Consider the following 19,768-nt stretch of genomic DNA (forward strand, 5'->3'; position numbering starts at 1 on the left):
CACACACACACACACACACACACACACACACACACACACACACACACACACTACACTCCGTTCTTAATCACTGGTGAATTTCAACCACTTCTGTGTACAATTCTGAAGGAGCAGCTCTAGTTTTCAGGTCATAATTCACGTGGTACAACAGCATCCTTCCTCCCCTGACCTCTAACACGGCAAATATTGTAAATACTGGCCACGGCTCCTCCAAAAACAGAATCCCATTCAACACTGGTCCCCAGTGGAGGCTGGCACACTACAGACAGTGGGAAAAGCTAGACTTGCGACCACCATTCTCTTGGTGAGCTCAACCCAAGAGCTGGGAACTGCACACACATTTTACTTTAGGTGACAGCAAAGTGTACAGATTCACACAGAAACCACAGATGAGAGGGGGGAAAAAAAAAAAGCGAGGCATGTTCAGGAGCCAACTAGCCCCCTCATCCCACTAAAAGGCACGCAGGGACCGAAAGCCGCCCTACTCACCCAGCGTAGCGGTTGCCATAAAGGTGGCTGTGCCCTGGTTGCAGAATCTTCAAGAAAAGTAGGCAAAGAGGCAGAAAATCAGCTGTCTGAGTCCTGGGCTTCCCGAGGAACTTCATAGTGTTACAGTGAGAGGAGCTCAAAGTCCCTTAGAGCAGTCACCCGAGGCTGGAGGTGGCTCACAGTGCCCCCTCCCCATGCGCAAGCCTTCTCTGGGAGGGGGTGGGGGCAAAAGCTTAGAAGCGAGTAAAATGTGACACTTCTTTCCAGCCACAGGGGGGAAAAAAAAAAGCGTAAGCAGCTGAAGAAGGGAAGTTGCTATTAAGACTTGGGACAAGAAGCAGCAACACACACAGCCAGGCGCGGCAGCTGAGCCTGATCCTTAATCAGGCTCCCCTAGAAGGGGCTGGGCCTCCCCTGTGCTGACTCATGGCTGGGGTTTACTGGGTGCTGCTTCTTTTGGGTAACTTCTTCGTTTTTTGTTTGTTTGTATCTTGCTTTACGACTTTAGGTCCCTAACTTTCTTGGACAACTCTTTTCCTTTTATTACCTTCTACAGCGCAGGGCCGGATCCTAAACGAAAATGATTTGCTTGAGGGCGAGCTAAACGCGTAGGCATACATAGAACATTACGGGCTTAAGGCTCTGAGCTACCATAACGCATTTCTACATGGATTCCACATACTGAAATGCATGGTGAATAACCTTAATGAATTTATGTGCAAGGATAGGGTCGGGCCCGATTCTGAATAGCCAGGCTTGGCCCCAGCTCCTTACCTGTACGAAGAAGGGGCAGCCAATTCGCCGGGCTTCTGGGAGCTCTCCGTATCCCTTCCATGTCAGCAACACCCAGACCCACTGCCATTTCAGAGGTTCTTATAGGGAACAGGAGGCTTCCACGTGCTTAACAACCTTCACTCACATTTGGAATCATTTAGAAAGCCAGACCATTTAAATCAGAATTCCTGGGGGGTGGGATCGGTGCTTTAAAAGGCTCCTCAGGTGATTCCAATGTTCAGCCACTATGCTGGTCTAAAGCTGGGCTTCTCAAATTTTAGGATGCGTAGAAATCAAATCACCTGTGGATCTTGTTAAGCTGCCCCTTCTCATGCAGGCGTTTGGGGCTGGGGCCCGAGATGCTGCATTCCAATGAGCTTCCAGGTGATGCTCCTGCTGCTGGTGCTTCAGTCACACTTTGAGAGGCAAGGCTTTACTTTAGAGTGAGGCCTGCTTTTTCTCCTCTTTCTCAAAACTAGAGGGGAATAAAAAACCTTGGAGCAAACCATCTCCTCGTTTTTTCCATGTTGGTGATGAAGAAGATGTTTTTTTCATCCACTCGCTCCTATCCAGATATACCAGAAAACCCAAGGCAGGGGGTGGGATATACTTTGCTCTAGTAAATAAAAATGGCATTATCTAGGGTGACTCCTATTTCACACCATGCCAAGGCCTGGTCCTACTCTGGGAGAGAGTGGGAACCAACATCTCTCTATACACTCAGTTTTCAAGTTTCCTGAAGAGTCATAGCCAAGGATTCTGTACCCTCCAATATTATGGCCCCAGAACACTGGTTAGAAGAGAAAGTACCATATCTTTCCCCATGTTCTCTACCTGGGAGTTGAACCAAAGTCATAGGAGTTTGTTTTATAACAGAGCTGAAATGAATTTCAGTTAAAATGATTCTTTAAAGCTTTCTTGACTACCCCAGGATTAATCTCTTCTCTGTGTCCTCCTCTCTACTACCAGTGTGTTGTCTACTGAAGGGCGTAGCACATTGACTTTGAGTATTTGTGTGGTTCCCTCTCAAGCCTGCCTTCTCCTTGAGTGCAGAACTAGAGCAAAGTATATCCCACCCCCCCCACTTGGGTTTTCTGGTATCTTTATGTCACTTCCTCATATCTCCTAGAGGGAACACAATGTTTGCTGAAGCAATGATCAGCCATGTTTGTTGAGTGAAAGATGAACCTGAGAAGGGGTTCATTCAACATTTATTCTGTGACCTCTGTATCCAGACAGAGGAAAGGATGGAGGCCCTAGAGCAATGGAAGGTCCTGGTTTTGTTTCTTGTTTGTTTATGTTGTCCTTCTCTTCCCTCATGACTTTATGGCCTGGTGCTCCGGTCTTTGTAAAGCAGTGAGACTGCTCTGCAAGGCACAGCGATGCATTCTGAGGCCGTTTTTGACGAGGCCAAGAAAGCCTATGTAACAATGAGTGAACTGTTGAAATAAGAGGTTACTGTGTAAATAAAACACTTCATCTCTTTGCATTTCATTATGTCAGAACAGTGTATAAATCTGTCATATTATATCACAACATTAAACTAGGAATGTTCAGTCTCTGACTGGGGATTAAGTTCATCCTCAAATCATTCTGAAGGACTGGATCCAGTGAGCACGTTCAGCAAAGGCTCTCCAGACTCTGAGACCAGAGTATTCATTTCCTGGACTATCAAAAATGCAAGAGACCCTTGAGACATCCTATAGCCTTCCTCAAAATTTCAGATCAAAGGGAAGTTCTCAAACAATAGAAGTCATTCCTAGCAATCTTCCTCTGGTTTTCTAAGGACCAGGTTATCTGATCAAACTTCTCCTGTTGTAGATAAGCTCCCATAAAATGAGTGATAAATGGAGTCCATTTAGTAAGTGGGAGGCGAAGGGAATGGCTTTACAGATGGATTCAAAGATAAAAGTCCCATTTTTAAGGCACTGAGAAGGAGTGAATTATTAAACCAGTGAGAGATTTAGAGATGGAAAGATGAGAATTTCTATTTATTGACTATGCCTTTGTCATATTTTAGTTGAAGAGTGAACTTTTAAAAAAGAGATTATTATTACCCTGCAGAGAAACAAAAGGAAACTACAATTGGGAAAGGAAAATGTCATTCTTGATTTGGGTCCATTGTTGTTCATGAATAGATAATTTTTGATTAAAGTGTAGCTGACATACAATATTGTATTAGTTTCAGATGTGTAACATAGTGATTCAACATTTATATACATTATGAAATGATCACCACAATTAGTCTAGTTACCATCTGTCACCATACAAAACTAAAATGATATTATTGACTATATTCCCTGTGTTGTGCATTACATCCCCATGGCTCATTTATTTTATAACTAGAAGTTTGTACCTCTTGATCCCTTTCACCTATTTCACTCCCCCTCCCTCTGCCACCAAATCCTCCTCTCTGGAAACCATCAGTCTGTTCTGTGTATCTGAGTCTAGTTTTGTTTGTTTGTTTTGTTTTTTAGATTCTACATATAAGTGAAATCATACAGCATTTGTCTTTCTCTGTCTGACTTATTTCATGGGGCATAATACCCTCTAGGTTCATTGATGTTGTCACAAATGGCAAGATTTCATTATTTTTTATGCTCAAGTTATTACTGTTGGATATATATCCACATCTTCTTTATTCATTCATCTATCGATGGACACCTTGGTTGCTTCCATATCATGGCTATTGTAAATAATGCTACAATGAACATACCTTTTCAACTTAGTGTTTTCATTTTCTTTTTCTTATTATATTTTTAAAATTTTAATTCTGGTATAGTTAACATACAGTGTTATGTTAGTTTCAGGTGTACAATATAGTGATTCAACAATTCTATACAAATTACTCAGTGCTCATCATGATAAGTACACTCTTCAATCTCCATTCCCTATTTCCCCCATGCCCCCATTCCCCCATCCACCTCCCCTCTGTTTCTTGGTTTGTCTCTCTTTTTTTTCTTTGCCTGTTTGTTTTGTTTCTTAAATTCCACATATGAGTGAAATCATATGGTATTTGTCTTTCTCTGACTTATTTCACTTAGCATTGTACTCTCTAGCTCCATCCATGTTGTTGCAAATGGCAAGATTTCATTCCTTTTTATGGCTCAATGGCTCACATCTTCTTTATCCATTCATCTCTCAATGGGCACTTGGGCTGCTTCCATGGTTTGGCTGTTGAAATAATGCTGCAATAAACATAGGGGTGCATGTATCCCTCTGAATTAGTGGTTTTGTATTTTGGGGGTATATACCCAGCCGTGCAATTACTGGATCATAGAGTAGTTCTATTTTTAATTTTTTGAAGAAACTCCATACTGTTTTCCACAGTGGCTGTACCAATTTACATTCCCACCAACAGTATGAGTGTCCCCTTTTCTCCACATCCTTGCCAACCCTTGTTATTTCTTGTTTTTTTGATAATAGCCATTCTAACAGGTGTAAGGTGACATCTCATTGTGGTTTTGATTTGAAATTTCCTCATGGTTAATGATGGTGAGCATCTTTTCATGTGCCTGTTGGTCATCTATATGTCTTCTTTGGAGAAATGTCTATTCAGATCTTCTGCCCATTTTTAAATTGGATTCTTTGGGTTTTTTATTATTGAATTGTTGATTAGATAATTTTTAATGTCCCTTCCAGATCTGAAATTCTATTATGTTTTAGGGAAAGATTATGCAAAACCTTTTAAGTATATGAGTGAGATCCATGTAGATTTATTTTGGTAAAGATATCTGGAGGAGAAGATAAATGGGTATGGCTGGGCTTTGTGGTACAGACAACCCTCCCATTGCAGTTCCGTGCTCATTTCTCAATGTCTTATTAACATAGACCTATTGCTTGTCAGGCCTCTTTTATGGCCTTTTGCTATTGTTCCAACATGTGAGGAATTAGCAAATGTGATGTTAGCTTGCTGCCTTATGCAGTCTTGGCAATTCTGTGAGGAATGTTCTGAAGCTTCCTTTAACAATGCATCGCTAATGATTCCCTCCCAACTGTCTTTTCCAGCACCATCAGCCATCTCTTCTTGACCCTATGTTTTTAATCTTTCTCTTGTCAATGCTCCATATTTCTCATACCCTTAAATGCAAGCTATCTTTCTTCTTTCTTTTTTCAGGCTTCTCAAAAGCACACTCTTGAACCCTGACAATATGCTTTCCATCCCTACCACCCCAATGAAACTGTCTCTTAAAGATCCATGGTTATTTCTAAGTGGGAAGCCCTTTGTTGCTACTCTGCATTTGTACATTTTCTAAGGCTATTTATTACCCTCTGTTTGAAACCCTTCTTTCTGTGACTGGGGATATTGTTTCTCCTATTCCTTTCTTTCCTAGGGTTCCTTCCCTATTTTTTCACTGCTTACAAAGTTGATGTTTCATGGGAGGGTTAGCCTTCTCTTCTTGATGTACTGTGGAAAGAAATGGGCTGGAAAAATTTTGTGGATGAGACTGGCTTGAGCTGGGTTTGGAAGAGAAGGAAAGATTTGGCTGGATTGAGATAGGAAGGCTGGAGAAAGGTGGCCATTACGGTCAAGAAAACATTGTAAACAAATACAGAGGATGTGGTCCCTGAGTTTGTGACACTTGATGCGGGCAGAAGGGCTGGGCAGATAAATAAACATAGAGTTACACTTGGTGGTCAAATTAGTTATATGCAAACAAGTCAGAGATGCTGTGATAGAACGTTAAGGGGGAGTAGATTACATGTACAGGGTATTCTGAGGAAGTGGACATTTAAAGCAAATATGAGAAGGAGCCAGCTGTAACAAGAAAAGGGTGGTGGTGGGAGTGAGGGTGGGGACAAGACCATTGCAGGCACAGGGTATAGCTTAGATAAAGAAGTCCTGTTCAGAAATTACTGTCCTTCTTTACGTCGAGACAGGATAGAGAGTAATATTCAGGGTCCTCAGTTTGACATTCAAGGCTCTTGAGAATATTTCCATTTTTATCTTCTTCAATATTTCCTGAATACTCTGTATTATCTTTTCCTTCCTCTGGGTTGGTTTATGTTTCTTTGATAATAATGGCCACCTCTCTCCAGCCTTCATGTCCTCAATCCAGCCAATCCTTCCATCCCTTCCAGACACAGTTCAAGTCAGTCTCGTTCATGAAGCTGTTCCAAGCCCATTTCTGTCCACAGTACTCCCCTTCCCAGCACTGATATATTCATTCATGTATACCCTTATATTCTAGTGTGTATTGACACTTAATTCAGTAGTACCATTTACTATAAACTCTTCAAGGGCAGGCACTCTATTGTGTACATCTTCGTGGTCCATAGTGCCTAGAGTTCTATTGGGTCCACAGTTAACATCCATTAACAACAAAGCTGTTGGCTTGCCTTTCAGCCCAGTACTCATGGGACATTTCAGCTGTCAGGGGAGCCCTTTTTTGGAACCCCAGACTTCACCCTTGTCCTTGGCTAGGTCTCTCACAAAAAGAGTCTTGCTCAGGTGAAAGATGAAAGAACAATTTGAAGAGCAAGTGTTATTGATGGACAAACCTATTATTATATTTTAAGCACTTGTAATTATGTTACAAAGATGTTTTACAGAATTTATGGAGCAATGCCAAAGTATTTTAATGCAGGAAGGTGGGAACAAGTTCAGTCTGCTGATTCCAAGCAGCAGAAGAGACTTCCCATCTTTTTCCTTCTGTCTTTTCGTTCTTTTCTCTCCCTCCTTCCCTCCCCTTCTCCCTCCTGGCTCCCCTTCCTTCCTGATACCTGTCTCCAAGGCTCTTATGAAGAAAGAAGGTAGGGAAAACATAGTAGATAAATACTTTAAGAATTACTATTTCAAATGACAAAGAATAGATGTTTGTGTTATACCATTTGTAACATTAAGTGTCTTAATGAAAATTAAGAGAAATTTGAGACGGATGGAGCATGAAATTGAGATTAAGAAAGTTTGATTAGAATAAAGTCTAAAGCAATGTTAAAGCAAATGATTGAAGAACAACTCTTCCATCTATTTGCCTAGGGCAGTGGGAGGTGAAAAAAAAGACAAAAACAAGTAAGCACCGAAACAAAGTAATGACAGAAAAGGCTCAGATATAAACAAAACTTTTACAAAAAAGACTAGGTAGAGGGGGAATTTCTGATATAACAAAGATCAGGAGAATAGGTGATGGAACCTGTCCTAAGAAAGAAAAGCTGTGAGGAATGAGGGAAGTCAGGCAGGCAGCGATGTTTCATGGTCAGACCACTCATAAAGGCAGAGGGAGGAAAATGTGCTCCTGGTGCTAAAGGACAGAGAGAAAGAGTAAATAGAAAAATAAAGGAGCTCTATTCCAATGAGTTTATAGAGAGAAATGTGTACTTTGGATATCCCCAAAAGTCCAAGAAAATATGGAATATGAACTAATAATACTTTCAGTGTGCTATATTTTTTTTAAAAAGTGCTCATAGAGAAACCAACTCAGAAACATTTTAAGAATCCAAGTTCATATAATTAAGGTAAAATTTTGGCAAATATGACTAGTTGAGTAATTTTGGTATGATAAACAACAGCAATATTTACTCTGATTTACCAATGTTAAATATAATATGAAAGTGCTTTTTAAATTCTATTTGGGTATGCTTTCTCTAAACTTATACAGATTGGTAATAAAAATGTGATTCTGTGTATTTAAAATTCATTAACATTCAAAACACTAAGTTGAAACACCTTATTTCAGTAGGAATCATGTTTTCTAGTATGCCAGCTTGAAGATAATTTCTAGGCTCTTTAGGGAACTTAACAATAAAAAGGCAAATAATGAATTGAAAAATGGGCAAAGGATGTGAATAGACATTTCTTTAAGGAATACATACAAAATGACCAGTAAGTACATGAAAAGGATGCTCAACATCATTAGTCACTAGCGGACTGCAATTAAAAACCACAATGAAATACCACTTCACAAACACTGAGATGGCTATAATCAAAGACGGACAATAATGAACATTTGTGAGAATGCAGAAAAATAGGAACCCTCAGACATTGCTAGTATGAATGCAAAATAATACAGCTGCTGTGGGAGTTTTGTAGTTCCTCAACATTTAAATGTAGAGTTATCATATGATCTAGAAATTCCAACTCCTAGGTTCCACTCAAGAAAATCCAATCATATATTCATATCAAGACTTGTACACAAATGTTCATAGCAGTGTTATTCATAATAGCCCCAAAGTAGAAACAACCCATATATCCACCAATTGATGGAGGTATATAGAATGTGGTATATTCATTCATACAGTGGAATATTATGTGGCCATAAAAAGGAAGGAAATATTGATACATATTACACCATGGATGAACCTTGAAAACATTATGCTAAGTGAAAGGAGCCAGAAACAAAAGGCCACATGTTGTAGGATTCCATTTATATGAAATGTACAGAATAGGTAAAACATATAGACATTCAGTATATTAGCAATTGCTGAGAGTGGGGGAAAGGGGAAAGTGGGGAATTACTGCTAATGGATATGAGGTTTTCTTTTGGGAGTGATGAAAATATTCTGGAATTGGTTAATGGTGATGGTTGCACAATCTCGCAAATATACCAAAACCTACTGAACTGTACATATTGACATGGGGAATTTTATGGTATATAAATTATATTTCAATCATAAAAAAGATCTTAGGAACTTGAAAAAAATTCAAGAGAACTTGAACCTTAGACTGATTAAAATGAGCTAATCAATGAATAATCCTGGAATACCTAAATCATTTCTAAGTAAGAACACAGAAACATCGATGACTAAGTAGACTCTAAGCATACTTTTATGTTTATATGCTTTTGCTTTTAATATGCTACAGATAGGCTGTATCTTTGGTTAAGTTCTGCCACTTTCAGAACATGTATTAGGCTGTAGCAAGTATGTGTCTATAGAAAGTCATGTTATGTGTACTTACGAGTTCTGCTTGTGGGCTAAAATGCTGATTTGTGACAGACTGTTCTCCATTATCAACATCCAAATTTTCTCTGTGAAATAGAAGACAGTTACTTAGGTTAAAAGTTATCATTAGTATTGTTGCTTGAGACTACTAGGAGCAATAATGACAGAGAAAATATGACGATACATGTACTACTTTCAAGGGAAATATTTTTTTTCTTAACAGTACATCTCTGTTCCTTTTCCTCTTTTTTCTTTTTTTGTTCTTCAGACCCATTTACACACTTAAAACGTATTAAGGACACCAAAGAGTTTGTTTATGAGGATTGTGTCTACTGATTTTTAACTGTATTGGCAATTGAAACTGAGAACTTAAAAAAATGCTTATTTATTGGTTCATGTGAAGGCAGTAATGGTGAAAGCCTTGTATGCTGTTTCTTATGAAATTAGTTCTCATGGTCTTGCAAGATTTATCCTAAAGTCCCAGCATGTTGCAGGATACTAAAGAGCACAATAAAAGACAAAGCTTGGAATGTAAATTTTACTTGCCTTGGTTTATAATAACTGAGTCTGAAAAGCTATGGAATGTCTTAATAGCTTGGCAAAGTTTGCTCAGTGTTCATGGGACTGCTTCCCTGGTTTACTGTTTATTGCTTTCATTATGATATGGAGGGTTAATCTTTCTGTGTTATTTGCCTACATAACAAAGATTGTCTTATCAGAGTAACTTTCTGTGCTTTACGTTGACTTTATTATATCCGGTATTATTTTTGAAAACAATAAAAAAGAGAAGAACAAAGAAGCTTCACTCTGAAAGAGCTAATACTTTTACAATTATGTTACCTTCTATGAGTATTTCAAAATTCTTTTGTCACTTAGTTAAATAGGTAGCAAGTATTATTCACAGGCACCCCTGATCTTATCTTAATCAAGTCTAAATCTCCTCCAATAATACTTATTTTTGTCTTCCCCAAACGAAGCTCTCAGTATAGGAAAAAAATAGAGTAAAACTTACAGGATATCTTTTGCACCTAAAACTTTATTTGTGATTTCCCAGGGGTTCCCTGCAAGATCATAAAGATTTGTTCCTTCACCTTGTAAAGTACTAGAAATGATTAGGTTTAAAAAGAAATCTGTATTCCTATCGATGTGTTGCATGAGAAGAGTTGTCGAATCAAAAGAGATGTTTATTCTCCCCTAGGTAAAATTTTTATAAATAAAATATTATTAATATAAATAATTCAGAAATTGCATCCTGTATGTGAAGTTCCTAGGGATTTGTCAATGTTCTTGCTGGCCATGACATGTTTCCATTTGGTGCTATTTTGCCTGATGATATTAGGCATGAAACTAAATGTAAAGTGTTACTAGTCATAGACTTCAGTTATTATTTAAAATGCTTATTGGCCACAAGCTTCTTCATTTGGATCTAATATCTTCTAGGCCAATGGCTCTCAGTTGAGAATGTACATCAGATGCATGCATGAGGTTTTATAAAAACACAGATGTTTAGACTCTACTCCAGACTTACTAGATCTCTTTACTTGATAATTTGGGATATTCTTAGCATACCCTATTTGCATATGGTTGATATGGTATATGTGTTATGTCTCAGGATTATTATATCTCAATAGTATTTCTTCTGTATGTTCATTTCATTTTATAAATCAGATATAACATCCACTGACTTTGCAACTAGGCTTACTCATGGTCCTTACAGACATTTACTGAAGTGTTTTGAAAGGACTTTATTATCTTGTTTTTCATGCCACATATAAGTCAAATTTTCTTGTCAGTTACACCATTCTTGTTATGAACTTTCACTAGACCTTTCACATTTGAAAATGATCAGTAATAAATTAACTACAACTGTTTTCATTTCTGTCATCTACAGATAGTTTTTTTTTTTACTCTGATGCTTTTTTTGCTGTAAGGATAACAGTTGGAAAAGTCATCAGCAACAGCAGAAGACGGGGAGTTTAACCCTCCTTCCTCCTTCAAAACAGGATATGAGCAGCTTTCTCCCAGCTTCTGGCATAACCACTGTCCCTTTCGGTTCCCAGGCACACTCCCTTTTCTTTTCCCTGCCCCAAAGTTTGCCATGTTAATTGGCCTTCTTATGCCTCTTCTCTTTTGTTTGGGCACTCTCCTATTTGCCTCTTTCTTTCATTTCTTATCTCTCCTGTTCCCAATGATTAGTTCTTTATTCTTTTATTTACCCCTTCTCTTTGATCAGGGAGTCTGTATTGGCTTCCTTTTTCCAGGTCTTTCTTTTTACAATTGCCACCCAACTCTTTCTTTTTTTAAAGATTTTATTTATTTATTTGCAGAAAGCGACAGCGAGAGAGGGAACACAAGCAGGGGCAGTCGGAGAGGGAGAAGCAGGCCTCCTGCCGAGCAGGGAGCCCGATGTGGGGCTTGATCCCAGGACCCTGAGATCATGCCCTGAGCCAAAGGCAGTTGCTTAACCAACTGAGCCACCCAGGCGCCCCTGCCACCCCAACTCTTAATCTTTGACTCCCTCTACTAACCTTGGAATCCTCCTACTTGGGGCACTCCCATCCGATTTCCCTCCTGACTGCATTCACATTTCCTTCTGTGTAAACTTCTTACTGCATCATAAGCAAACTTTTGTTTTTCCAGAATGCATTTCTAACTCCATTTTACCTGCTTGCTAGAGCAGAAAACTTACTCACAAAATTTTATTGAACTATTTCTGAGTTGCTCTGCAGACATGGGATTCCCAAATTGAAAATCTATCCAGTGCTTCCCTAAGTGCTTCAAGTGCTTTTCTGAATTAAAGGAACGCATCAAATAGCCAACCAGCATTTCAACACAAAAGTTAACAGCTGGTGTATAAAGAATCTCAGAGACTCTTTTGTTATCTGAATTAGGCCTTCTTTATTGAACTTTATTTGAAACATGCAACTTGGCATTAAATTCACAGCTGCAAGATTTCTAGGACGGAGAAAAAAATAGTTTGGATATGGTTACATCAGCTACAGAAGAAATAAAACCTATCTGTGGTCTTAATTCTTCAGGCAGTCTGAAATGGTGGTATAAACTGTTTTCAGAGCTGCTTGGAAAGTGTCACTACAAATTGTCACTGGGGCTGAGGGTGACTCTTCATTGGCTCTTATTTAGTCTTTGCATTCTGGCTTTGCCCACTATTTGGAGGTATTAGTCTCACTCTTAGACATATTTTCTTTGCCTTTGTCCAACAGTTGCTGAGCAAAGTCTCTACTCAATTTTGGTATAAGGACCGAGTTTTGGTGCACTGAATGGGGAAAACCTGATGTAATTATACTTGTCAAGGCAATCCTTGGATAATGAGCAATCAATTTACAATGATTCTGCCTCCATAATTTGTCAATTACACAATAATTTCCACACTCTCCCCCCACCCAAACCCTGTCCCTTCCCACCAAGTTTCCTCAACTTAATTTATACCAAAAAGTTTTCTAGATCCTGGCATTGTTCTAAACTAGTGTGTCCCAAACTTTGCTGCCCATTAGATTCAGCTGGGGAGCTTTACAAAATCCTAATCAGAGTGGTGGTTTTTTGGGGGGGGCGGTGCCTAGGTATCACTATTTTAAAAGATTCTCAGGTGATTCGTTCCAAAATGCAGCAGTTTGGAAACGATTGTTCTAAGTGATTTATCTATATCCACTCACTGTCTTGGCTATTACCACTCTGAGTTATCAGATTATCCCAGACCACATGGGTTGGTCAATCCAGTACTCAGTGTTCATCTCACATGCCACATTTAATAAATCATCATCTTTAAAATACTTATTCTTTCACTTGTCTTCCAGGAAACTGCCTTTGCACTGTTATTTTCTCTTAGCCCCTGTTTATAGCTTCCCTTCTTCTTGTCCTACTTATGAGGATGTGCTCCAGAATTCATCCTCGATCATTTCTTATTTATCTTACACTTACCCCCTTCATGATCTCATCCAGTCTTATGGCTGAAAACACCAACTCTAAGCTGACAATTTCTGTATTCCCATATTTATATTTGTAACTCTGAATTTTCTTCTAACTTCCAGATTCCTAAATACAATTCTCCATTCAGTATCTCTACTTAGATGTCTAATAGTCATGATGACATTAGCTAAAAAGTAGAATGTATGGTTCTATTCTAACCACCCCTCCAAAACTATTCCTTCTACAGAAGTTTCCATTTGAGTTGATGGCAATTCAAGTTGCTCAGATTGAAAAGAAATAATCCTTGGACCACTCTTTCTCTGAGCACACTGAATCTTGTCATGTTGGATCTATTCTTCAAAGTATCTCCAGGGCGCCTGGGTGGCTCAGTCGTTAAGCGTCTGCCTTCGGCTCAGGTCATGATCCCAGGGTCCTGGGATCGAGTCCCACATCGGGCTCTCTGCTCAACGGGAAGCCTGCTTCTCCCTCTCCCACTCCCCCTGCTTGTGTTCCTGCTCTCACTGTCTCTCTCTGTCAAATAAATAAATAAAATCTTTAAAAAAAAAAAAACTCAAAGTATCTCCAGAATCTAACCACTTCTGACCACTTTCACTGTTACCAGCCTGGTATGAGCTGCCACCTCTGTCCCCCAGACCACTGCAAGCACCTTCTCACTATTCTTGCATCTATCATATCTCCCTGTATCTCTTCTCAATACAGCCACTGGAGTGATCCTCTAAGGACACAAGTTCAACTGTGTCACTTGCTGTGCAGAGCTCTTCATTTAATTTATGGTAAAACCCAAGATTCTTATGATGGCCTTCAAGGCCCATGGAAGTTAGTTCTTAGTCACCTTTCTGACCTTATCTCCAACTACTCTGAATCTTGCTCACTATGCACGGTATGGTTGGGCTGAATAATAGCCCCCAAATGTGCCCATGTCTGAATCTCTGAAACTGTGAATGTTCCTTTATACATATGTAAAAGAGACTCTGCAGATAGGATTAAATTAGAGATTTTGAGACGAGGAGATCATCCTGGATTATCTGGGTAGGCCCAATGTAATCACAAGATTCCTGGTAAGAGGAAGTCAGACTGAATAAATGGAGATGTGACAATGGAAGAAGAGCTGAAATATGATTGAGAAAGTTACTAACTCAGCAAACCGGTTTTATCACCTACAACACAGCAAATGTTATCCATCTCACAGGGTCATTCTAAAGATAAAGTTAGAAAAGCTTTATATATTTGCCTTCTGAACTAGTATGTAAAATTTTCTATTTAAATTTCATAAGTTTCACCTTACTTATTTTGGATCCAATTTTTCACCAATCTTGGAAAAAAGGCAAAAATCTATTGAAGTATTTATTCTATAATTTAAAAAAATTATTCTAAAAAATATTTATTCTATAATTCAATGAAATAATCATGCAATTGAGATTTATGTGCCTTCTTGGTGCCCTTTCACCATCATTACAGGAAAGAACTCGACCAGATACAAAACCCCTTAAACCTCTAAGGAGATTCTCATTCATCTTTAACATTATTCAACCACCTATGAATTCACCTACATTAAGCATGCAAATATGTCCTTGGTTCATGAGGGTTTTTTGAGAAGCTTTTAAACTGCATTGCTAAAATCCTGGTATTTGGTATCTGTGACATTCCTTAACTGCTGGTTAATTAGGCAGTTCTTTCTTTTAGTGAACCCACCTGGATTCTATCGATCATTGTGACCACCTCTTTGTGTTGTAAGTATTGGCAAGCCATAAACAATTTTAGGATTTTGCTAGGGATAGATACAAAGTTTATTTGTTGGTAGTTTCTTGGGCTAATCTTTTTGGAAGAGAGAGGTTTTTTTTTTTTTTCTCAAGTCTTAAGATTCTTCTCTATTTCTCTATGATTTCTCACTAGTAATCTATTTGGGTCCTTGATTGCACCTGCACATTCCTTTTGTATCCTATGATATATCTTGGTCTGAAAGTATGGCAACGTTGATTATGACCAAGTACTCTTTTACTCTTCTCCATATCTTGGGATTCAGTTCCCTCTTAACTATATTTGTCTTATTTGCACGGTTTAAAGATCTTTTGTCTCAACAGACAGGGCAGAAATTGTTAACATTGTCAGATAATTTTGTACTCCCAGTATTTATTTATTTATTTACTTACTTACTTAAAGTAGGCTCCACGCTGGGTGTGGAGTCCAATGCAGGGCTTGAAGTCACGACCCTGAGATCAAGACCTGAGCTGAGATCAAGAGTCGGATGCTCAACCAACTGAGCCGCCAAGGTGCCCCATGTACTCCCAATTTTTTTAAGGCATCAGTTTCATTACAGAACTGGGAGTATTGTTTTCCAAAATGACTACAAGATTGAATTTCACATAGATAAATTCTATATTTTTCCCTATAAATTATATTTTTATTCATTAAAATTCATGCTTCTAAAGGCAGGCAACATTTCCCTCCGTGGCTTTATTTTTCTTTTTATTAAAAACAATAGAAAGCTTCATTTCATTTAACTTTTGGATTTGTATGATAAGAGTGATTTAGGATTGTTAATACATAGCACTGGAGCTGACTTAGTTCCTTTATTTTAAGATATTTAGCTTCCTAATATGTGAAAATGTAAAATGTGTACCTGGCACAATTTCCCAGGGGAAAAACTCACTGAAATGTGTTGATGTTCCTTTTTTCAGCTCCAGAAATAGCTACCGTGTGCTCCTTTACCCTGTGTGTGAAACATCAGCCCTTCCGCTACAAGAACCTCTGAGGACATCAACTCCATCTATTGAACTAACTTCATTAACCGGATTGCTTGGTTTTTACTAAACAAGGAAACTATGAAAATAAGAACAGAAATAGAAAATTATTGTTAATTAGTTCACTCCAAAATTAATGTTGAGACAGTCCTATTTGGCATATTTTATCTAGTATTTCTAGTAAACTGAAAGCAATTTCTCAATAACCTATAACTTCCCCATTTTTTGCTTCATAAGTAGATATTCAGCTATTAAAAAGACTAATTACATGGGTATCCTTCACTCCATGGGAGGAAAACATCTAGAAAACTAACTCTCTTAAAAAATAACTGATTTACCTTATAAATTTGAAAATGTTACCACTGGTATCTCCATTTCTGTATGTCTTGTCCCTCTGACTGTGGAAGGTAAAATGGTATCCCTTTAGTTGTAATGGTTGTAGTAACCAACCTTACTTACCATGTGTTAGGGACCATGCAAAGAACGGGGGTGTCCTTATCATTAGTTGTCATGGCAGCATCATGTAGCAGATATTATAATCCTCGTTTTATAGGAAAAGTCGTAGAGGCTCAGAGAGCTTTAAAAAATTGCCCAGTTCAGATAGCTATTAACTGGTAGAATAAATTTTAAAGCAAGCATGCTTGACTTAGAGGGCTGCTCTTATCCAGTACACAATGCATTTTTCTGCCTTTAGCCACTGTTAGAGACACCCCTGGAAGTTCATTTCCCCTCGGGTGACTACTGCAGTTATTCTGGGAATCTCTAAGATGTGTCCCATGAGCACTCATTAATAAAACTCTAAAGTTAACCCAGGGAATCTTCCACTTCCCCACTCTTACTCAATCTTCTCTTGGTGATAGCTACACTGTTCCTGAGGTCTACACTGTCCTCAAAATCTTCTGAATAGCCCTCTCCCCTGCTTTCCCTTCTGGAGTGGGACCCAGGAACTTCACAGGGGCTATCTCCCAATGCTTCCAAAGGTACTGGGCTGTCTACCCTGCCTGACAGGGCTGCTCTTCCCACCTGGGGCGGTTGGGGTTCTGGGCTCCACCACCAATTATGGGCAAAGGGAATGGGCCCTGTCAAGGTAGGAGCGGGTGTCCTGGAGCAACAAGGGTACCTCGAGTGCCAAGGCCTCCCAGTCCCTTCTTTTGCACCTCTATGCCTCCCAGCAAATATTTCAACAACATCTCATGTGCTCTTTTCTACTCAGAATGCCCTTCCTCCCTCCAATTTTCCTTTACCTGGCAAGATCTTCATTGTATAAGACCCAACTTAGGAGCCACCATGTCTCAGAACCCCTCCTTGACTGTTTGCCACAACCGATAGGTTGCCCTCTTCTGTGCTTCCATAATGCCTTTTATTTTTTTCCAATGCTGCCCTGATATGTTGTATTATGAATATGGTGTATGTATCTGTTTATCTCACTCATGCACACAATTGAGTGCATTATGCAATTGATGATAGGGATTATTATTCATCTTTGTGCCCCAGCACAGTGCCTGGCATTTAGTACCGGGTCAATAAATGTTTAAATAATAAATAGCTCCTATTAGTCTAGCTAGAATAACTGGGTGGATGGATGGCTCAGTAAATCTTCCTTATTACATTTCCCCTGAGATTTCCCCAGTTCATGTCTTTATCATCTCTTACCTGGACTCCTAAAACAGCTTCTCAACTCTTTTTTATTTTGGTAAAATATATATAATATTAAGTTTACCCCTTCAATCATTTTTTTTAAAGATTTTATTTATTCATTTGCGAGAGAGACAGAGAGAGAACAAGCAGGGGGAGAGGCAGAGGGAGAGGGAGAAGCAGACTCCCTGCTGAGCAAGGAGCCCGATGAGGGACTCGATCCCAGGACCCTGGGATCATGACCTGAGCCAAAGGCAGACGCTTAACCATCTCAGCCACCCAGGCGCCCCACTTCAATCATTTTTAAGTGTATAAACCCTTCAACTCTTAACCTGTGTCCCTGACTTCACTAAGTCCTTCTCAATTCCAGCCTTCACTTGGTTGTGCAAATGAACTAAATCCATGTCCACCTGCTGTTTATGATGCTTCACTGACTCCCCTTTGCCTACAGAATATAAAGTCAATACCTTAAAAATGTCCTGTAAAATCTACGTTTGCAACTCCTTTGGCCTAGACAAGTCTGTTATAGTAGGCTTTCAGTAGGTCTATGCAGGATTGCTATGAATATTTTTGGATGTCCAGTCACTACATCAAGATCAGTTTGTCCCCAACAACCATGGCATATCTCAACAAATTGACTTCTCCAGTTTTCTCTTTTCCTAGGTGAGAAACCTAAAAGTCATCTTTGCCTCTCCCATCCCATTATCTTATATCTTGACTTTTATCAAGCTGTGTTTCTTTTTCCCTTTGAAATATCTCATAGTTTACCTTTAATCTCTGTCACTCCCTAGCTCTGTGACCTTGGGTAAGTTACCCAATCTCTCTATATTTCAGCTCCCTTATGTGTGAAATGGGATAAAAATAATATGTGTTTCATATATATCATTTTTAATCCCCTAGGCTGTGGTTCTTGTGAGAATAAGTTAATATATTTGAAACACTTAAAACAGTGCCTGGCACTTCCAGTTATAGAATGAAAAAGTCATGGGGATGAAAGGTACAGCATAGGGAATACAGTCAATGGCAGTGTAATAGTGGTGTTTGGTGACAGATGGGAGCCACACTTGTGGTGAGCACAGCATAATGTATAAACTTGCGGAATCACTATGTTGTACACTTTAAGCTAAGGTAACATTGTGTGTCAACTATACTTCAATTAAAAAAAAAAACCCAGAAAACTGAAAACAAAACCAAACCAAACCCCCAAAATCATGGCCTGGCATATAGGGTTAAATAAATGTTAGATATAATTGTTACCATTACTATTTCCAATATCATTACATCACTATAGAATTATTATGATACTCTCTCCGAGGTGGTTTCCTTACCTAAATTCTAGCCTTCTTGAATAAACCTTCCCAATCATCCTTGTAAAACCACTTGAATCATATTTTTATGCTGAAAAGCATATAAGGCCGTCACACTACTTATTTAATCCAGCCTAAATTTTTTGCTTCATTTTTTCCCACAACATGGCCTTGCATTACTTACCATTCATCATTCATTCATTCATTCATTCATGCCTGCATGCAACAAACATGTGCCAGCCACTGTGCTAAGCATTAGGGATAGGATGATGAATAAGGATAAGACATAGTTTCTCCCTAAAGGAAATCACAGTCCTGCACTAGTTAACTATATTTCATCTCCAGTGGAGGCACATAGACCCCCCCCATTAGAGGCTACCATAGAACACATAGCCCAACCTGAATTGAGTCGCAAGACAAAAAAGGAAAACAAAGATAAGAGGTAGAGGGGGTGGCAGATAGGGGTGTTAGGGAGTGGCTCAGAGAAGGGCACACCAGGTAGAGGGAGCAGCTTTGGGTCCAAAGACATTGCGTTATGTGGGAAAATAGGGTGTGCTCAGGGAATAGCAAGCATATGGACTGAATATTTGTGTTCCTTCCCTAATTCTTATATGGAAACCCTAACCTCCAATATGGTGGTATCTGGAGATAGGGCCTTTGGGAGGTAATTAGGGATAGATTAAGTCATAAGGGTGGAGCCCAGATTCAATAGGATTACTGTCCTATAAGAAGAGACATCAGAAAGCTCACTCATCTCTTTCTCTCTCTGTGTATGTGCCAAGGAAAGGCAGTGTGAAGACATAGTGAGAAGGCCACCACACACAACCCTAGGAGAGCTCTCACCAGACACTGATCCTGCTAGTACCTTGATCTTGGATTTCCAGTTCCTGGAACTGTAAGAAAAAAATGTCTGTTGTTTCAGCCACCCAGCTTATGGTATTTTGTTATGGCAAACTGACCCAACTAAGACAAGGAATTTAATAGCTGGGGAGGAGA

At 39.1% G+C, this 19,768-nt stretch overlaps 1 protein-coding gene across 1 annotated transcript in view; it reads right to left on the reverse strand.

Moving 5' to 3' along the window:
• The window catches only part of CPA6 (carboxypeptidase A6), a 355,796-nt gene extending 355,191 nt beyond the window's left edge, over window positions 1–605 (reverse strand). The window contains exon 1 of the mRNA XM_025871439.2: window positions 490–605. Within this exon, the coding sequence (XP_025727224.1) occupies window positions 490–605 (116 nt within the window). The remainder of the gene's footprint in view (window positions 1–489) is intronic.
• Between the last annotated feature and the right edge of the window lie 19,163 nt (window positions 606–19,768).

This window comes from Callorhinus ursinus, unplaced genomic scaffold, assembly GCF_003265705.2.
Source record: "Callorhinus ursinus isolate GAN/ISIS: 27379988/994484 unplaced genomic scaffold, GSC_fseal_2.0 scaffold5, whole genome shotgun sequence".
NCBI lineage: Eukaryota > Metazoa > Chordata > Mammalia > Carnivora > Otariidae > Callorhinus > Callorhinus ursinus.